Genomic DNA, 19575 nt, shown 5'->3' with positions numbered 1-19575 from the left:
AGTAGGTGCTATATGAATTCTCGTATTAATACCAAAATTACTTGTTATAATAAATGGCTATCTTGGAGATAGGGGAGATATACAAGGGGAAATCTTGAGAATGTTAAAACGACTCAAGAAAAGTCTATTAAAAAAAAAAAAAAACTAAACTCAGGAGAGTTGAATAATTCTTTGGGTATTTATAATGCTCTCCCCTCAGTTATCTCCTGAGATTTGGGTTTAATGTTAGGAATAAGCATTTAGTCGTGGACACCTCTTCATTATCTCATTTGGGATTTTCTAAGCAGAGATCCTGGAGTAGTTTAGACTCTGGGTTACTTGAGGCTCTGTCAAGTTCCACCAGATGCTACCACACTGGAAAGGCTTAGAGCTGTAGGGGGGGGGGAGAAACCCAGGATGATTTGTCTCCCATCTCAGGTTCACTTTGCGCCAGGCTGCAGCAGCTTGCTTCAGTGTGTAGATCACCTGGTGTACAGAAACAAAACCATAAATCTGGAATTTATTTTAAAATATGCTCTATAGTCTTTTTCCTCTTCCTTACACTTTAGTGAGCATGTTTCTTACTTTCTAACTCACAGCATATTAATAAAAAATTAGCAATTATTTTATCAACCTCAGCAAAGGAATGACACCTACGGCACACAATGGAAAAGCAATGGCAACAGAAATCGGACCCATTTGGCCATCTTTCTGGGGTCAAAGCCCAATGGAACGCGGAATAGATAGCTAGCGTTTACATAATTTGGAGAATTCTTCACAGATATTCATTTATTTTATGAACCATGCTGAGATGTGGCTATTTATCCCTATGAGGAAATTGAGGCAGACAGCATTAAGTGATTTGTTCCGGGTCACACATTAGCAAGTGTCTGAGGCCAAATTTGAGGGTCTTCCTGGTTGCGGGAACAATGCTCTGCCCCGTCCGGAGCGAACAAGGAAGATTCACTTTTCATAGAGGGATGGGACTTAAGTCAAAGTGTATCTCACTGAGAAAAACAGCAATCCAAGTTCTTCGCCAGACTACACTGGCTGGTTCCACGCGTATCATGGGCACTGTCTGCATTACTGATGCTAACAGGTTTGGAACCTTCTGGGCCACATGAACCTCGAGGTTAGCCAGGTTGTAAACCCAATACGACCAAACCACCCCCGAACGCTGAGGTTGGAGCCTGCCTGACCCAAAGCCCTCCATCATAGGCTGGCTACCCAGAATTCTCTGGTTCCACTGAGAAGGATTCTGGGAACTGTTTTCTTGTGCGGACCCAGGAGAGCATGTTGGGTATTAACTCAGGGAAGTTGGGTGTGGCAGGCTTAATGACCTCATGACTCAAGCAAATGTAAGCCTAAGCCCCACCCAAACTCCACACTCCTTCAACTGTTGCTAACGTAGAAGCCCTTGGGTGCCAGACTCTAGTGTCGCACTTCCCCGGCCCCTCCTCTTTCTCTTCCCCCAGCTCAGCCTACTCTAGCCAATCATCACGGCTCCAGTGCCCCGCTTCAGCCAATCCCGAGCCTTCCTATTTTGAGCGGGAAAAGCCGAAGCTACGGGAAAGGCAAGAGCACGCTAACTGCCCCTTCTTTGCCCTGTCTCTGGGGGAAACAGGTTCTTGGCAGGTGATGCCCATTGGCTCCTGCAGGAACCAATCAGATGTTGGGGAGAGGAAAGAGGACCTGAGAGGGAGGGGGGAGGGGGGAGGCAGGAGGGGGCGGGGACGGGCCGGTGCCAGGTCGCGTGCCGGGTCGCGAGCCCTTGGGTATGAAATGTAACGGCCTCTCCCCCCCTCCCCGGCCCCTCCCTCCCCCGCCGGCCTCCCCCCCTCCCCACAGACGGGCCTCAGGCGGCGCCGGGGGCGGAGGCTACGGCGGGAGCGGCGGGGTGCGGGCTGAGGGGAGCAGCGGCCCGACGCCCCCCCTCATCCCCGACCCCGGGAGCCGAGCCTAACCGCGGAGGGGCTGGGGGGGCCCCAGATGGAGGTGAGAGGCGGAGGCGGCCCGCCCGGCTCCTACCCCAAGCACTCCAGCCCCCTCGAGCCCGAGGGGGGCAGGACAGGGGGATGGCGGGGTGTGGAGGTAATGGGGGTCGGGGTACCCTGGAGTGGCTGGGCACGGGCGCGGGCGAGGCGCCGCGAAGGATCGGGAGGCGGGAGGGGAGAACTGCCCAGCCTGGGCCCGACGGGAGCAACCTCCCTGCTGCCCTGTCAGATAACCGACCGGGGCCAGGGGCAGATTGCTGGGCTGCAGCGGTGGCAGGGATCTTCGGAGGAAGACGGAGCCCCGGATGGCCGAGGCCAGGGGAGGGAGGAACTGGGCCGGGGTTGGGGGAGCGGCGCCCTACGACAGAACTGACCGGACCAAGATCCGGACTCAGATCAGGACCCGAGGGCAGGGGAGGGAACTCCTGAGGAGGTTTTGAGCCGCTTGTGAGGGAAGGACCGAGAGATCACAGAGGTGTGAGGAGGACGTGACGAGTTGTGGGGGCCCAATTTGAAGACTATGGAGGTGTCGAGATGTGGGGGGCCGTATGAGGGGCACGCTGAGGTGATGAAGATTGGAGGGGGCCTGTGAAGGGTGAGGAGGTGACGGAATAGGGAGGAGGCCGTGTAAGGGAAGAGTGAGGTGACGGGTGTGGAAGGGACCATGTGAGGGAAGAGCTTAGGAAGTGAGGAGTTGTGGGTGTCCCGTATGAGAGGGAGGGCTGAGGTGGTGACTGGTGTGGGGGTTACAAGGCCTGAGGAGGTGACGAGTTGTGAGTGGCCCGTGTTAGGAGAAGGCTAAGGAGGTGACGGGAGGTGGGGCGGTTTATGAGGGGAGGGCTGAAGTGGTGACGGGATGTGGTGGGCCGTGTGAGAGGGAGAGGTGAGGAGGTGACGAATGTGGGGGGGAAGTCGTGTGAGGGGGAGGGGTGAGGTGACGGGATGTGGTGGGCCGTGTGAGAGGGCGAGTTGAAGAGGTGACGGGATGGGGAGGTTCGTGTGAGAGGGAGGGTTGAAGAGGTGACGGGATGGGGAGGTCCGTGTGAGAGGGAGGGCTGAGACTGAGGTGACTGACGGGGTGTGGAGATTTTGTGAAAGGAGGGCTGAGGAGGTGACGTGGTGCTGTGGGACCCTGTACGGGAGTCACTGAGGAGAGACAGCGGGGTGTGGAGCCCTAGTGAGAGAAGCGCTGGTGACGAGATGTAGGCTCTCTGTGAGGAAAGAGCATTGGGCGGGGGGAGGCTGCAGAGCCAGCGGGTCGGGAGTCTCTCGAGGGGGAGTTTGGAGGCGATAGGGTGTGGGAAAGGGATCGAGGAGGACTGGAAGCCAGGTCAGGCCCCTTAGCGAGAAAGGGCTTGGGAGGAACCTGGAGTAAGCATCCTGAACTAAGGAAAGGGAGTGGGGAGAAAAGATGGACGGCGATGACAGCGCTTAAAGTAGCACAGCACCTTGCTCCATATAGTAGGCGCTTAATAAATAATCATGGGAATTGACATAGGTCTTTTGAAAAAAATGTCTTGTTGAGCTACTAGGGTCAGGAGATGACACGACGTGTAGACCTGAGGGGGACCTTGGGAAGGTCGAAGCTGACAGATTACGAGTCCTCATACGGGAAAAGGGACCTGTGTGAGTGACTGGAGGAAGAGCTGACTGAGTCAAGAGCCCTCTAGTGAGGGGTGGGAGCGGGGGAAAGAGGGGGGAAAGAGAAGACAAGCTCTTGGGAGGGACTAAAGTGAGTAGATCTCGGAGGAAGATATCGAAAGAAATTTGACTGAGTTACCGGGAAGTTGAGAAATTAGCTAAATAGTCCCGTACTTCTACCTCCCCTTTCCCTTCCCATATCTACATGGAAGTCCATGGAATCTCAGTACACGGATTCTGAGGCCACTTTATTTGTTGGGAGGATCGACCTCCCGTTACGCTGACTTACAAATACGGAGTTGGGTTTCCCTCGGGATCAGAAGAGACTAGAGCGGGCCTCGGGAGGATAGGGAAAAATCCTTTGCTGGGATCCCACCTATCCGGCCTCTTTGAATGTATACCAATTGTTTGGCCTGTGTAATCCTATTTTTAAAGGATTTACTCGTTAAGAAATCCGAATCCTTTTCCAGAAAAAGTGTCAAATCAGTCTTTGAGACAGTTCATTCGGTACATTTCCCTTTATTCATGCTTTCCTCCTTTTCCATTTCTGTTGTCCGCAGCCCAAAGTCGCTTTCCGTGGAGGTGCGAATCGCTGCTGGAACATTAATGCAGATACCAGCAGCCGATTAACTGATGTGTTCAACAGTGTGATGTTGACTGGCTCCACTTCCTTCTATGATTGCTACAAATCACAGGTTTATTAATAAACTTTAATTCCGTGTTAAAGTTAAGTACTGTCAAGCATACCAAATTATTGCAAAGAAATTCATCTTCACAAATCATCCAATTCATAGTGTTGATGAATCTCTGATTAAAAGAGGAAAAAAACTGAGAATTTGCAAAAAAAAAAAAAAATATATATATATATATATACATATATATGTATATATATATGTATATATATATATATATTCAAATATCTTTGAAAAACTGTTCTGTGGAATACTTAACATTTTTCATTAAACCTTTTTATCCTGTGCTCAGCTTGATGTGTGATCCAAGATATATTAAGAAAACTCTTTTACATTAATTTCTTAATTTTTTGGGAACACTTTTAAAAAGTTATTATATGCATATATGAATCTAAAGAGTAGGTAATTTAAGGGGAAAAGTTTTATTAGCTTCTTGCTCTTTTTTGATGTGTGCTACTATACTATCCACTTTTTCTCTCTTAGAAACTTATTTTCAAAAAATAAGTTAACAAAAGTTAACTTATTGGGGCAGCTAGTTGGTGCAATCGTTAGAACACTGGCCCTGAAGTTAGGAGGACCTGAGTCTGACCTCAGTTCAAATTTGACCTCAGACAATTAACACTTACTAGCTGTGTGACCCTGGGCAAGTCACTTAATTCCAAATGCCTCAGGGGGAAAAAAGGTAACTTACTGGTGTAATTTAATTGCTGTCATTTGAAATTTTCATTTGGTCAAGTCTGAATGCATGGAAATATTCTTCATCACTACAAAAATGCCCATGGTTTAAAAGTCAATGGAATTCACACTACCACCCCCCCATACACACAATTGTGTATCATCAATATTTTAAATGGGGATAATACTTACCTTTTTCATATTGGGCCTTTGTAAGAAAAATGTAAGAAAAGTAATAATAATAATTCACATTTAGAAGCTGGTAGCTACCCAAGACTATTTGGTTTTGTACACACTTAGGCATCTGTATATTACATCTGTATACATATTTTAGCTGGAAGAGGATCCAGATGTTTCATGTATTTATATATAAATCTCTATCACACTAATTCAGTGTTAAAATACTTCGTGGCAGGCTTAAGCTTAATATTGAACTTCTTAAAAAATTGAATTTTTTTCCAAGTCTGAATAAAATTAATTTAAAATGCAGAATATAGTTGAAATGAAAGAATATCCTCAAAATATATTTAGGTCTAAGCAGGAGGGCTTCATCATTGTAGACAGAGAAAGTGATTAAATATTTCACTAAAGAACTGAGTAGTAAAAACCAATAGTTGGACTAAAAAATGAGCAGACTAAAAATTTTAGTGGAACTTTCAGTAAAGTAATTCTATATTCAGTTTATTCAAGAAACTTCTGTTTATTGGTAACCTGTTAAAATTTTCTTCCCAGAAACCTGTGCTGGAACCTTTCAAATAGTGAAAAATAGTCATTAAATTTCTTTAAAAATACTTAATATGTGTCATTTCATTCTTATAGTTTCCCTAAGAAAGGTAAAAGAGTAGAGAGTAAGAGGTAGTGTTGTATAGTAGTAGAAATAACAATAATAAACATAAGTGTACACTGAATGAATCACACTATGTGCTGGCAGAGATACAAAGTTTAGATGAGACATTGTGCTTGTCCTCAAAAGACCTTCAATCTAGTAGAGTGCTATAATAACACAATATTTTATGATCATTGTATTAGAAAGTTATAAAACTTTGGGCTCTGAGAAGGGTGTTGCTATTGAAGAGGAATCAGGGAAGACTCCATGGAGGAGTTGGCATTTCAGTAATGCACAGGAATAGAAATTCAACAGATATAAAACTGGAAGAAGGGAGGGAAAGACAACATTACAGGAAGTAGAAATAGCTTTTAAATTCCACTATTTAGCAGCACTAGCCATAATCTGAAAACTTAAGATTCTAGTCTTCAGTGCTGTTACTCAGTAACATAATGTGTTGGGCAAGTCATTTTACCTCCAAAAGACTTGTCCTTATTACTAAAATATAGGTAATACTATTTATCTCTGCTAGTTGTTTTGAAAAACAAATGAGATCTTGAGAAACGACAATATACAAATGTAAAGTGTTACTTTTTACATACTTTTTTTCTGGTGAGGCAGAGTATTTCAGTTATATAATTTGTGCAAAGTTACACTAAGTCTATGTGATATCTATATGAAAAATGAAAAATTGAGCCACTGTACATACTCTGCTTTAGACAGCCAGAGTCGTCCCTTAAGCTCTGATTTAAGATTAGTCTCTCAAATTCTGTTCTTGTGTTTTTTCCACTTGTATTTCTCATCACCTTAACTAATAATACTCTGTCAAAAGAAGAAAGAAAGAAAATAAATGTATTAATGATTAAAATGTTTCTTCTAAATTTCAGAGTGAAGACAATGTAGATTTACGGCAGACATACACTCCACTTTCTTCATCCACAGAATATTCAAGTTCTGTTGATTCTTCCCTTTTCTATGCACCATGGTCAACATATGGAGATGATATCAAGCAACCTACTAATTCTCAAATCAATGTAAAGAACAGGTAAGTTAATGAATAAGACATCTGAAATTAAATTAGCTTTTAAGTTGAATAAAACATTTGCAAATTGTGAGGGTGGAAAAATTAGGATAAAAAAAATTCAGTTATTATGTTGACCAGCTTGATTTAACTATATGGGGCATGTAACTACATTAGCCCATTTTTTACATTATTTTTTAAAATGAATCACAATATCATCAGAAACAACCTAGTTTTGAGACATATTAGCTTAGTATTTGCTGTTCTGAATTGCAAAAAAAATGAAACCTTTATGTAGAGGCTTCATATAATACTAATTTGATTATACAATGAATCATAGATCCTTAGAACTTGATATATATGCTCTTTTCTTAAAATACAGAAATCCTCACTCATTACTTCAGCCTTATCAGGACTGTGATTGGTTGGCATTAGTTTTATTTATTCATCAAGTTTTTAAAATAACTTGAAGAGGCTGCTTTAGGTAAAGTTAATTAATTTAATAGCAATTGGGATTTTTTTCTTTTAATAAAATTTAAGAATTCCCATTTACAAAGTTATCTTTTTTGTTAGGTTAAAGAGCATAGTCTCCTAACCATTCCTTCTCTGCAGATTTTCCTTCATAAGTTTTTGATAGTTAACCCATTCACAGATATATCAAAAGTATGATTCTTAATAAACAAGAGGCAGTGTTATATACTTTTTAAACTTTGGTCCTTATTCATTGAAAAATATTGGACCTTTAAAAAAATTAATTCAAAGTAAAACCCCAAAGATGCTAGTCTTTACTGAAAATGATCTTAAACAAGATAATTTACATGAAATAATTTTCAAATGTGTACAGCTAAACAAATAATACATATGTCTAAAATAACAGTAAAAATGTTAAAGGAGAACTTTTTTACAGTGAAGAAGGGACTCTTTAGGGGAAAATAAAATTGTTCAGAACATAGCTTCTTTAAACTCTTGTGTTCCAGGCACTGTGCTAATCATTCGTGGATACAAAGAAAAAAATGAAAGTCTTTGCTCTCAAGAAGGACAACAACTATAATTTATCTAGTCCATGAGTTTTGAAAAGGTTTATTGGAAAAGTTATACACTTCAGAAAAGTCAGGAACAATAACACATAAATTTTATGACTGCTTAGGAAAATAATGTAGTGAAAAATCACGATAAAACTAATTTTAAGGAATCTGGTTTTGCTGATGAGCATAACCTTACTTACTGATTCTCAATTTCAGCAGGGTGGTACAAGGAAAAAATCACTGACTTAGAGCTGAGTTTCTTAAACTTTTTCTACTTGCAACCTCTATTTGCCTGAAAAATTTTTATGTACCTTGGGTACATATGTACCCAATATGTAAAGATATGTAAAGTAGGCATACAAAACAAATATTTACTGATAATAAATCTTAATTTTGTAACCATCACATTCAATTACAAAACCCTAAATGGGGTCAGGAACCACAGTTTAAGAAGCTGGAACTTAAGAGCACCTGGGTTCAGATCTGTTAACCTCCCTCTGCCAGATTTTCATTGTTTTTGAAGAGGTTAGACTAAATATCTGTCCTCAGAGATCCTTTTGTGATTCATGATCCAGTGATGAATCATTCAGATAACACATAAGGTCCCACCCAACTTGAACATTCTGCAATTTTATGATATATAAAATGAAAGTATATCTGCTATTTAATTCAAAAGTTCCATTTTGGGGATCAAATGAGATTTATGTGAAAACATTTTCAAAAGTATATAGTTACACAAATAGAGATGTTATCTAAAATGTCATAACACTAAAAAAATTTGAGGAAAAGGGTAAAAAGTGGTGCAGATTTTTATAAAACAATAAATTATAGTTTAATCAAGCATTTAGTAATTATGTTCTAGGCATTATGGTAACCATTTGGGGATAGATTTTTAAAAAATGAAATACTTCCAGTTCTCAAGGAAAATGGGATTTTTATAATTTTTTTTAATGTCATGGACCCCTTTGGCAATCTGATAATGCCTATAGGTCTTCTCATTATGTTTTTAAATAATATAAGAAATTGTTAAATTTCAGTTATAGGCCAGTAAAAATAAAGATGTAAAAATTTCCAGTTCTCCTAAAATCTATACCCGGATCTTTAATGGTTCATGGATCTCACATTAAGAACTTGATCTAATCTCTGAAAAGGATAAAATGCTATTTTACGTCACTATACGTTTGTAGATTATGCCAACTCACTGGGTAAGACATTACTTAACTAATTTAAAACTATAGCTTCCATTACACTTGATACTTCCCCTGAGTATATCAAGTTTTAGGTCTTAGTGTCCATTCTTATCATTTTATAAACCCCAAAGGAATAATGACTTGCCCAAATGACAAGTAGTAACAGAGCAAACTTTGACACTGGAAATAAGAAAATATAGATTTTTCAGTGCAAAGGAAAGAAAACTGGATTTTGAGTCGGAGAACTTTGATCCAAATCCTAGTTCTGCCTCTTGCTACTTCTCAGTAACCTTGGGCAAATCAACATCTTGAAGCCTGTGTTCCTTTCTATAAAATGAGAGGGCTGTATTTGATGTAATTTATGAGGTCTCTTCTAACTCTAAATTAGTGATCCTGAGATTTGCTACTCTTTCTATTAACAATTTTTAATCTGAGGTCCATGAACTTGTTTTTAAGACTATTTTGATAACTGCATTTCCACAGAGTTTTTCTTTTTGAATCCTGTGTTTTTTGCATTTAAAAATATTTTTGAGAAAGGGTCCATTTGCTTACCAGATTGCTAGAGGGGAGTCCATGATTTATTAAGAAGTTAAGAACCACAAATAATTGAAACCTAAAGAAGTTAATCTGGAGCCTAAGTCACACAATTACTTATCCTTTCTTATTAGTAGCAAATTGGGTCTAGAAACCTAGATCTCTTAACTAATAATCTATCTACATTAAGCCCTTTAAAATCTTGAATTACTGGGAGGAACATTACAGTTTTACTCTGGATATACTTTACTTTCAAAAACAAAATTTTGGGGAAAGTACTGATTAAAGCAGCACATTTAAATATTTTATGCAGAAACTAGGTGTTGCCGGAATAATAGATTATAGGATTAGCTAGGGACATAGATGGAATAATAGGTCATATAGGATTAGATAGGGACAGAGAACAGAAAATTTTATCTCCTTTAGTCTAAAGTATACAGTATTTGGTGTATAGAGAAATAGCTAGGAAATTATTATTCAGCTATATGGTTTGAAATAAAATGGAAATAGAACTGTCCTGCAAGTAGACAGACTTCATGCCAAAGTGAAAAAAAAAATTTTAGTTACTAATACTAGTTGAAATGCAAATACAAATTCAATCTAAATGTTAAGTATTAAAATAATATAAGACTAGAAAAAGACATTTGTAAGGATCAAATGAGATAATTGTAAAGCAATTAAATTAACACAATTGCCTGGCACATAGTAATACTCTATAAATGTTAGCTATTATTATTACATATTATAGATAAACAATTTACAAGTAGTATTCGTTTTCACCAACTATGATTTGTTTTTAGGATTCAGACTGAAAGAAATGACTATGGCAGTGAAACAGACTTATATGGACTTGTGTCTAACATTTTGGAAGAACAAGATAAGTCACAGCCATATTTTGCTGAGGGGTTAGTATATTATATATGACCTTTTAAGCTTGCATATACTATCTGCACCTCATCCTTAGCCTTCTTTTAGTGAATAGAGGATCATTTGGCAGTCAGATTTAAATCACATTCACTTTTAGGCTTAACTTCATTGATATGTAAATCAACATGGCTCTATTACTCAAATTTTCATTCTGTTTTCATTTTTTCAATTGCTGTTAACAATTTTTATTAGGAAAATTGTTCTTATCATATTCAAAACATTTTGGCACATGGGTTAAAGTTTGGCATTAGAAATATATAAATTTCAGAGTTTTTATATATTGACTCCAAAGAATAAAAAACTAACCCAGAAGCTCTGGATTTTGAATATTTCCTAAATAGGAACCATGCAGTATATATATATACATATAGCCACTAAAATATTCTAATTTCAAATACATCTTCATCAAAACACATCCATTTTAATTATGAAAGAATACTCTCCAGAACTTTTTCTTAAAGTTAATTGTGTTTGTTAACAAAAAAGGTAAGCTAATCAAAAGAAAAAAAATTTATTCTCTTACCATATGTAGTTAATGAGACACTATAGTGGGATTTTATTCATTGGCTTGAGTGGCCGAAGGAAAAAAATACAATGAAGAGAGAGTGAAGTTAAGAAGGTATTTTGTGTATATGTATTTCCAGCAGGAAATAGCTATCATTATTTAAAAATTTCTGTGATACAAAAGGTTGATAATGTGCTATGGATAATTGGAGAAGAGTTGAGTGGGACAAAAAGACTGAGATCTTTCAAATCCTTTCTCACATTCTCTAATGGGGAAAAAGTATCTTTAAAAAGTCCAAGTTGTAATTAAACATAATTTATTTGTTCTAGGACCTGCTCCTCCAACTTAAAGTCAGTTTGGCCCGTGAATACAAGCAGATTTGCAGATCACCATGACCTCTTGTCAGAAACTAAAAGGCCAGTAGATACAGCCATCTCTCAACAAGCTTTTTATGGTGGTGAATCTGTCTCAGCAGTGGAAAAGCAGTACCTGCACAGTAATAATCTCACACCACAACAGAAAATAGATGAACTTTATCATGGATTTACTAGCTTAGACCTTGAAGAGCAATGGATGTACCCCTCACGAAGTGATCATTCCAACTGTTACAATATTCAGACAAATGATACCGCTAAGACAACATTCCAAGAATATCCATTTATCAAAAACTGTTTTACACCACAAGCTGGCCTATCTGATATCATGAAAGAATCAGGGGTTGATACTTACCCTTATGGAAGAGAGAAAATGTGTGCCAAAGGGCTTGAGGCACCATTACAGCAAAAAAGGGCAGAGATATTTCTTTCTCAATTCAATAGATACAATGAAAATGCAGATTATTGTAGATATCCAGAATATTCTCATCCTAATAAAGCTAAGCTAAATAAATGTTCAAATTTTAGTGTTCAAGATAACAAAAAATTAGCCAATGGAACACCTGAGACACCAGCTGTAGAAACAGACACATACACTAAATTATTTCAAGTTAAACCAACAAATCAGAAAAAAATGGAGGAGACTATACAAGACCAACAGAATTTCACATTTTCAAAGACTACACCACATTTAACAGAAAAGCAGTTTGCAAAGGAAGCAGCATTCACTGCTGATTTTGGGTTAAAATCGGAATATGGACTGAAATCTCACACAGCTTGCCCAGGTAATAATGATTTTGCTAGTGTCTCAGAAAAAGCACAGTTTTCTAAACCTGAGCCCCAGAATTCTGAATATTTTAAATCAGTGAATTTATTATCAAATTCAGCAACATCTTCCGGAGGTATCAACATAAGTAGGCCAACCTGGATGAATGTTCAAACAAAAAACAGCACTCCTGTGCCATATCGAAATCAAGGTAACTTGATGAAATTGAATAGCCATTTAAGTGCAGCTTCAAAAGGTGGTAACCATTCTTCAGATTTTCCCCAACTATCATCTACAAATTTAACCCAAAATAGTAATTTGTTTCAGAAATATTGCCAAGAAAATCCTTCAGCATTTTCTAGTTTTGATTTCAGTTACAATGGTACGGAAAGAATTCAGTCTGTCAATCATATGGAAGGACTGACTAAGACTGGTGAAGAAAGTCTTTTTGAATCAGTTACAGATAAAAAAATAAAGCAGCCAAATGGATTTTGTGATAACTATTCAGCTCAGCAGTATGGGATCATTGAAAATGTGAACAAACATAATTTTCAAGCTAAACCCCAAAGTGGACATTATGATCCTGAGGAAGGACAGAAGCATTTAGATGGTTTATCTCAAAATACTTATCAAGATCTGTTGGAATCACAAGGTCACTATAATAGCCACAGACAGGGAAGTGGAGACAACAATATTGTTAATAACCGTGTGAATCGTACGCAAGCCTCATGCTTTTCTAATAATTACATGATGGGAGACTTAAGGCATAATCAGAGTTTTCAGCAACTTGGTTCAAATGGATTTCCTTTGCGATCTACCCATCCATTTGGCCATTCTGTTGTTCCACTATTGGATTCCTACGATTTGTTTTCTTATGATGATTTAAGTCACTTATATCCTTATTTCAATGACATGATGTATGGTGATAATTCCTTTTCTGGTTTTGTGCCAACGTTTGGATTTCAAAGACCAATTAAAACCCGAAGTGGACCAGCTAGTGAACTTCATATTCGTCTGGAAGAGTGCTATGAACAATGGAGAGCATTAGAAAAAGAGAGAAAAAAGGTAATACAAAAATATCTATTTAGGAGTAAATTAATTATTAGTGGGATGTCAGTATTATCATCATTCAGTATTATCATCATGTTAGTTCAAGAATAGCCTGTCTTGCTGATGAAGCTGAAATCTTTATTCTGCAGTATTAAAAACTCTAAGGTGTTTTTACAAAATGCAGAGGGACTAGATAATAAGATAAATTGTCTCAGAAATAAACAAGACAAAAGCACTTAACAGAATTGAATGTGTCAATCTCATCAAGGTTGAAAAAAATCATTACAAATAATTTAAAGAAAATAGTAACATATTTAATAATGCTTTGTTTTAGCAAAGTACCTATAGACTGCTATATAAAATAGCTAGAAGTAAACATTTTGACTATAACTATGATTTAGAGACCACAAATTCCAAGCTATATTTCATAAATAATTAAATTGCTAATTTTAAAGGAAACAAAATCTTCATATACAGAGGCTATTAGATTCAATATTTAATTAGATTAAATAGATTTAATAAATCCTTGCCAACCTCAGCAAATTCAAACTTCCTTTGGTACTTGTTTGGGCAAGATTTAAGCCATAGAATGGTAAAGAGTTGGCTTAAATGGGATGATCCATACATGTATGTGTATATTAAAACTTATTCATTGTTTAATATTGTGAAAAAATGAGATGTCTAAACTTTTGCAATTTTTCTTAGACTGAATTGGCTCTTGCCAAGAACTATCCAGGGAAGAAAGTTTCCAGTACTAATAACACTCCAATTCCAAGGCTGACCTCTAACCCATCAAGAGTTGATCGTCTAATTGTAGATGAACTACGAGAACAAGCCAGAGTAAGCTATTTTTAAAAAAAATTTGTATATTTAAATCAGTTTGTGTATTTTTAAGTAAGACTTTGAAGGATTTAAAAAACCTCATTTGAATTAGATTTTTAAAAATAATGTCCATGTTCTTAGTATGAAGATAAATGTTTTAAAAGCTATTTTGAAAGAGGACCTTTATAAATCAAAATTTTTTTTACCAACATCTTAAAAGGTACTACTTTCAGACATAAATTGGTAATCTAACAAGGCTTTTATAGAAAAGTTTTTAAATATTTAATAATCCCTTCCCAAATATTGATCCAAAAATTTCCCCACATTTCTTAACTTAAGCTATCTTTATAGTTTAAGTTAGTGTATTTGTAGTGTGCACTTTGTGAAACATAGGGCTATAATTCTTAATTTTCCTAGCTATGCATCATTGATTTATTTCGTTTATCAATTTATGTGCCTAATTTCAGAGTAGTATAGTTATGTTCTTGGAAAGTTATGTAATGGTATCATATTTTTAAAATGGAGAGAACTGTGCTGGAATATTGAGAGAAATCTGTTATTGGGATTAATGAAACCCCACAAAAATTTAGTAATTTTGGATTTTGGAGTGACAGTGTGCAAATAATTGCATATATTCTTTAAAATCTTATTTTAAAAGTTAACACTTCCCAAGTAGAACTTTTTAAAAATGTCTTTTAAAGTTTTAAAATTAAATAATCAAATCAGGTTATGTCTGTGACTTAACAAAAGCTTTATGAATCAAGAATATAGTAGAATCGACTTACATTTTATTTCCTAATTGTTTCCTTTAAGCTGTTATAAACAAACTATTAGTGACCTTTCCTAGAAGTAGGCCTCTTGTTTTTTGTTTTTTTTTTTCAGTTCTTATAGACTACTGAACCTGTTAATATGCAATCACTTAAAATTTTTGAGAAAATGTCTTTTTAATCCAAGGGAAATGTTTATTCTGAGAAAAATGTCTAGCAAGTTAAAATAAACTAGAAATGTCATGGGTTTCATGTAAATAATTATGTGAATTTATAATTTAAAAACTAGTTTATTTTTTATAAAAACAATTTCTAGTTAAAAACCCTTTAGCACTATTAAGTAATATATAGTAGTCATAAGAGAGGATCTAAAAACTAACAATGTTCCTTCTAGTTATATAATAACTTGGAGACTTTGGTTCATAGGTTATAACAATTTTATTTGACTTAAATACCATTGTTCAGAAATATTCAAATGTTGAGTCTTTTTTGGCTATCCTAACTTTTGGAAAGTTTCCATAGTGTTTTCACATTGTGGAATTTTTCAGAAATCTGTTAAAAAAATTAAGTCCACTAAAAGCTACATAAAACTTTATCACATTTTTTTTCTTAACCTTTTAAGTAACTCTTTGCTTTTCTTTAATAATAATACTAAGTTATAGGTTTGTGCTTTTAGTATAATGTTTTGTTTTCTAGGGGCATATTTTACTCTGTCCTATAAACCTATTTTTTTTTTTTTGAGAGAATCTATGGGCCTGATTTGACATAGTCTCAATCTATAAAGATAAATTTTGATAGAACAAGGAAGCACGGTGATAAAGCTACTCAAAGGTTTTTTAGAACTGCATTTGTTCTATGGTATATGATTAGAATCTGAATTAGCTAGCTTCTGGAGATAATTACCATATTGATTTGTTCTATGAAATTCTAATTGTCAGAGAAAACTACTCACCATTTAAGAACTTTTGAAGCAAGCCATATGACAGTTGGTGGCTTGCACCCCTTAATGTTCCAAGAGTTCATGTCTGCTGAAATGAAATTGACATTATAGAAACTAATTTTTTAGCATAGTAATCAATAGGAATAAACTGTTTATCTCCAAAATTTCTTTGGGGAATGTTTATAGTTGTAGAATTTTTTTAATAGCCACAAAAATAAATATCCTGGATTTTCCCAAATTCTGAATGCTTTAAACCAATCAATATGGTTTCTTTTTAGAGCAGTTCTCAGCTTCCCATTCATCTATATATGTATTCTCTTCTTTAAACTCATTTGAGTGGATTAAAATGAGGTTATCACTGAAAGCACAGTTGAATTATTGTTGGAGAATGTAGTTAAAAGTTGAATGAATCATATGGAAACCAAATAGCAGGAAAAAATGATGGGTTGTCTACTTTTTTTTTCCTCCCTCATCCCCAGTGGCTAGGAATTCTTAATAAATGTTGAATTGGATTTTACTTCCAAAGTAAATTTTTAATAATCATCTCATTCTACCTTTACATCTCTAAGTAGGGACAGGTTTTATTTAAATTATTTTTGCACATGGGGAAACAAAATCAAAATTAATCAATTTGGAATTTAATGACTTTTATTTATTAAATCTATTTCCTCAAAGATATCCCCCCCAAATGCTAAAAAAGATAACACCTTGTTCTATATCTGCCTATTATTTACTAACATTTAACTTTTTCAGTGTTGCTAAGTTCTTGAAGTCAGACACTTAAACTGTTGAAATGAGCTTTTTTTAATAGCAGATAAATGACTTTAATATTCTTCTTAAAATACAAATTTGTTTTTACTGAAGTTTGAGGCAAGGCAGTGTGGTTATATGCCTTACCTAATTTTAAAATACTTCCTACAGGTTGTAACTTTACTTGGCAAAATGGAACGTCTTCGCAGCTCTCCCCTTCATGCCAATATTTCTACTGCTCTTGATAGACACTTGGAGTCTATTCACATTGTACAGTCACGTAGAAAGGATGAAATTGTAAATGCTTCAAATCGGCAAAGGCAAGGAGTTCCTAGATGCCAAGATGACAGAGGTACCAATCAATATTCCTTCTTTGGTAAGGTGATGCTAAATCTAAAGAGTTATTATAAGAGAACAAAGTACTATGTTAATTTTATATTTGATCAGAGGATCAACAAACATTTTTCCCCCCAAGGAACATTTTTAAAGCTTCTAGCTTACAGTAGAACTTAAATATTTAAGCAAACTTAACTTAGATTTTAAAAACTCAGAAGAAAATGCAATTCCTATTAACTTTTTATGTCCTTCAAAATTAAAAAAGTTTTCTTTTTAGTTTTTCTTTGGCAGCCTTTTGATTTCTGTCTGTACAACTGAGATAAAAATCTGTACCCCAGATAAAACATGTTAAACATGTTATTTTTTTCTAGTAATCAAATACACACTCTTCCCCTCTAAACATCCTCCATACACATACACACACACACACACACACACACACACACACACACACACACCCCTCCATACATCCCAACAGAATGTCATTAGATCAAGAAATAGCCATCCTTCTTAAATAAGAGTGATATTACTTTATTTTGGAGGCTATAATGCCAGGTGGTTTGTTTGTTTTATTTTTAGATTTCAAGAATTTTTTAGGTGATATCTAACATGAACTATATATATATATATATATTTTTTTTTTTTTAGATGTGTTTGCCCTTGCCTCAGCCATCAAAGAGATGTGTGTGGCTACTCGGAAAGCACGCACTACCCTGTGGTGTGCACTGCAGATGACCTTGCCCAAAACAGCCAGTACTGCTGGCCAAGTGGATGTGGAGAAGGCTTTACAGGATATAGTAAACTGTGAAGATAAAGTCCATGAAAGTATAAATAGCAGCAATCCTATGAACCAGAGAGGTGAAACAAACAAACATTAAGGAAATGCCAGCAGAACATGAAGAATAAAAGCTGTTAAGTAAATGTATCAAGACATTCTAAAGTAATTTTAATGAACTTTTCAAGCTCGAGAATTTCAGTACATTAATTTTCTTCCAGATTTAAAGTTAATACCTTAATGAAGTTCGACTTCTATTTTTAAAAAAAAAAATCTAGAATACTATTTCTAATGGATCAGATATAGTTAAAAGTGAACTCTCAAAGGTAAAGTTGACTACTCTAGGAGTTCTAGCTAGTCAAAGATAACAGGTTAGTTTAAGTAAACTGAATATTTCCTAACAACTAAAGTATTACTTAAACCTATTCTGCAGTGCAGGTAAACGCAAATGTGAAATTCTTCTAGGTGATAAGTTTCATTTAGGTTTGCCTTAGTAAGTAATAATTCCAAATAATGAATCTAAGTGACTGTAACCCAACTAGGACTACAGTCTTGTAACCAAGACAAGTTTTGATTGTGATGTAAAAGTGTTTTCCTTGCAAAACTGGATAATACCTGGGAACCAAAGGAAAACAAGGCTATACCCAATATTCATGTAAAAATTTAATATTTAAAATACTACCATATTTATAAATTTGAAATCTTAGCGCCTAAATTTATGGAGGGAAATGCATCTGATTCTCCTAAATTAGTGATAAAAGTGCCAGTGTAAAAACCATGCAAGTTACTGAATATAAAACCTGTTCAAATCATTTGTGTATATTCTTTAAAATTTAATTATAATATCAATTATTAAATGTTGCCAATTTTAAAGTATTTAAATTGAATCAAAACATAACATTTCCATTATCTGAATCTTTTAGAAAGACTTGCTGCACAGCAACTGAAATAATGACTATAGTTCTAATACCCTTGGTTTTGCTGCTTTTAAGAGGGTATCACGAGGTTCTAAAATGTATTTTTTTAAAGTTACTCTTTAGCTAGTTTGGTTTACAATTGGTTAGTGTATATTTTGTGTAGTTGTGTTCATTAGTTTGCTTCTGTATTTTTTTTTTGAGAGCTCTTGAAAGCTTGGCTTTTTCTGTTTCTCATCACTTAATATCTTTGTATTGAACGTGAATAATTTATTCATTAATATGAAATGTTGTATTATGTGGCTCAGAAGACCTTGGGTTTTAACAATTCTAGCATGAGTTAAACTATAATATAATGTACTGATGAAATTTAATTGAACTACCCTTGACTAGAAATACTGATGTTTTAAATATCAGTGTTCTTCCTAGTTTTAGAAATCCTGGTATGCAAAAAAAAGGAGTGTAATCACACCACATAAATTTTCTTTAGATGATGTGCGGAAGAAACTGATTGAGAATGCAGGAGAAACTGTAGTGAAACCATTTTGATCATTGATATGCCTTAAGAGAACTGCCCAAATGAATTACATTGAGGGTAGCCAAATAAAATAGATCACCCCACCACAGTCACTGCACAGAAACTGGTTAAGTTTGACATAAGACATGTTGGATGTTATGAAAACAAATATTGTACTGAATTTAGACTGTCAGGTAAGAAATAAATTAGCATTTGTTGAAAATGTCTGATATCATTATTCAACATTTACATCCCTGATACAGCTAGCAGACTTAAGAATTGGTTCACTCACTATGTTCATTAGGAAACCATGTAACTAAATTTAACATAAAATTGGTGAGTATTGCTGCTAAGTAATTTTGAATGAATATTTATGTTGTATTTGGGTTACAGCTGAATATATAATTGCTAAAATGCTACTACCTAAAATTGAAGTTTTGTTCCTTGTACTGATCCAAGAATTTCAGGATGTTTCAAAAATCTGTAGAAGCCTTTCTAGTATATAATCAAAATAAGTTAGGTCTAGATTGTATGTTAAGAATATATCTATATATC

At 35.9% G+C, this 19575-nt stretch overlaps 2 protein-coding genes across 10 annotated transcripts in view; one reads left to right on the top strand and one right to left on the bottom strand.

Moving 5' to 3' along the window:
• The first annotated feature begins 1711 nt into the window (after positions 1 to 1711).
• MEIOC (meiosis specific with coiled-coil domain) lies at positions 1712 to 19243 on the top strand. Of its 6 annotated transcripts, none has more exons than XM_074261085.1 (8): positions 1712 to 1974; positions 4175 to 4309; positions 6695 to 6852; positions 10378 to 10482; positions 11339 to 13214; positions 13905 to 14039; positions 16650 to 16854; positions 17463 to 19243. In XM_074261085.1, exons 1-8 carry the CDS (start codon positions 1969 to 1971, stop codon positions 17690 to 17692), a joined length of 2850 nt encoding a protein of 949 aa, XP_074117186.1. In that variant the 5' UTR covers positions 1712 to 1968; the 3' UTR covers positions 17693 to 19243. The 6 variants fall into 6 exon arrangements, with proteins under 6 accessions (XP_074117186.1, XP_074117185.1, XP_074117184.1 ...); XM_074261084.1 differs by having other exon boundaries at positions 1712 to 2070; positions 16650 to 16830; XM_074261083.1 differs by having other exon boundaries at positions 1712 to 2070.
• CCDC43 (coiled-coil domain containing 43) overlaps positions 16515 to 19575 on the bottom strand; it is a 16489-nt gene continuing 13428 nt past the window's right edge. For 2 of the 4 annotated variants that reach the window (XR_012481166.1, XR_012481167.1), the window contains exon 7: positions 16515 to 16871. The gene's annotated coding sequence lies outside the window, so the exon portion shown is untranslated. The remainder of the gene's footprint in view (positions 16872 to 19575) is intronic. The other 2 variants (XR_012481168.1, XR_012481169.1) reach the window with 1 other exon arrangement.

The sequence above is a fragment of the Sminthopsis crassicaudata genome, chromosome 4, assembly GCF_048593235.1.
Source record: "Sminthopsis crassicaudata isolate SCR6 chromosome 4, ASM4859323v1, whole genome shotgun sequence".
Classification (NCBI taxonomy): domain Eukaryota; kingdom Metazoa; phylum Chordata; class Mammalia; order Dasyuromorphia; family Dasyuridae; genus Sminthopsis; species Sminthopsis crassicaudata.
The sequence above is the reverse complement of the archived record's forward strand: the minus strand, read 5'-3'. Positions and strand labels throughout refer to the sequence as shown.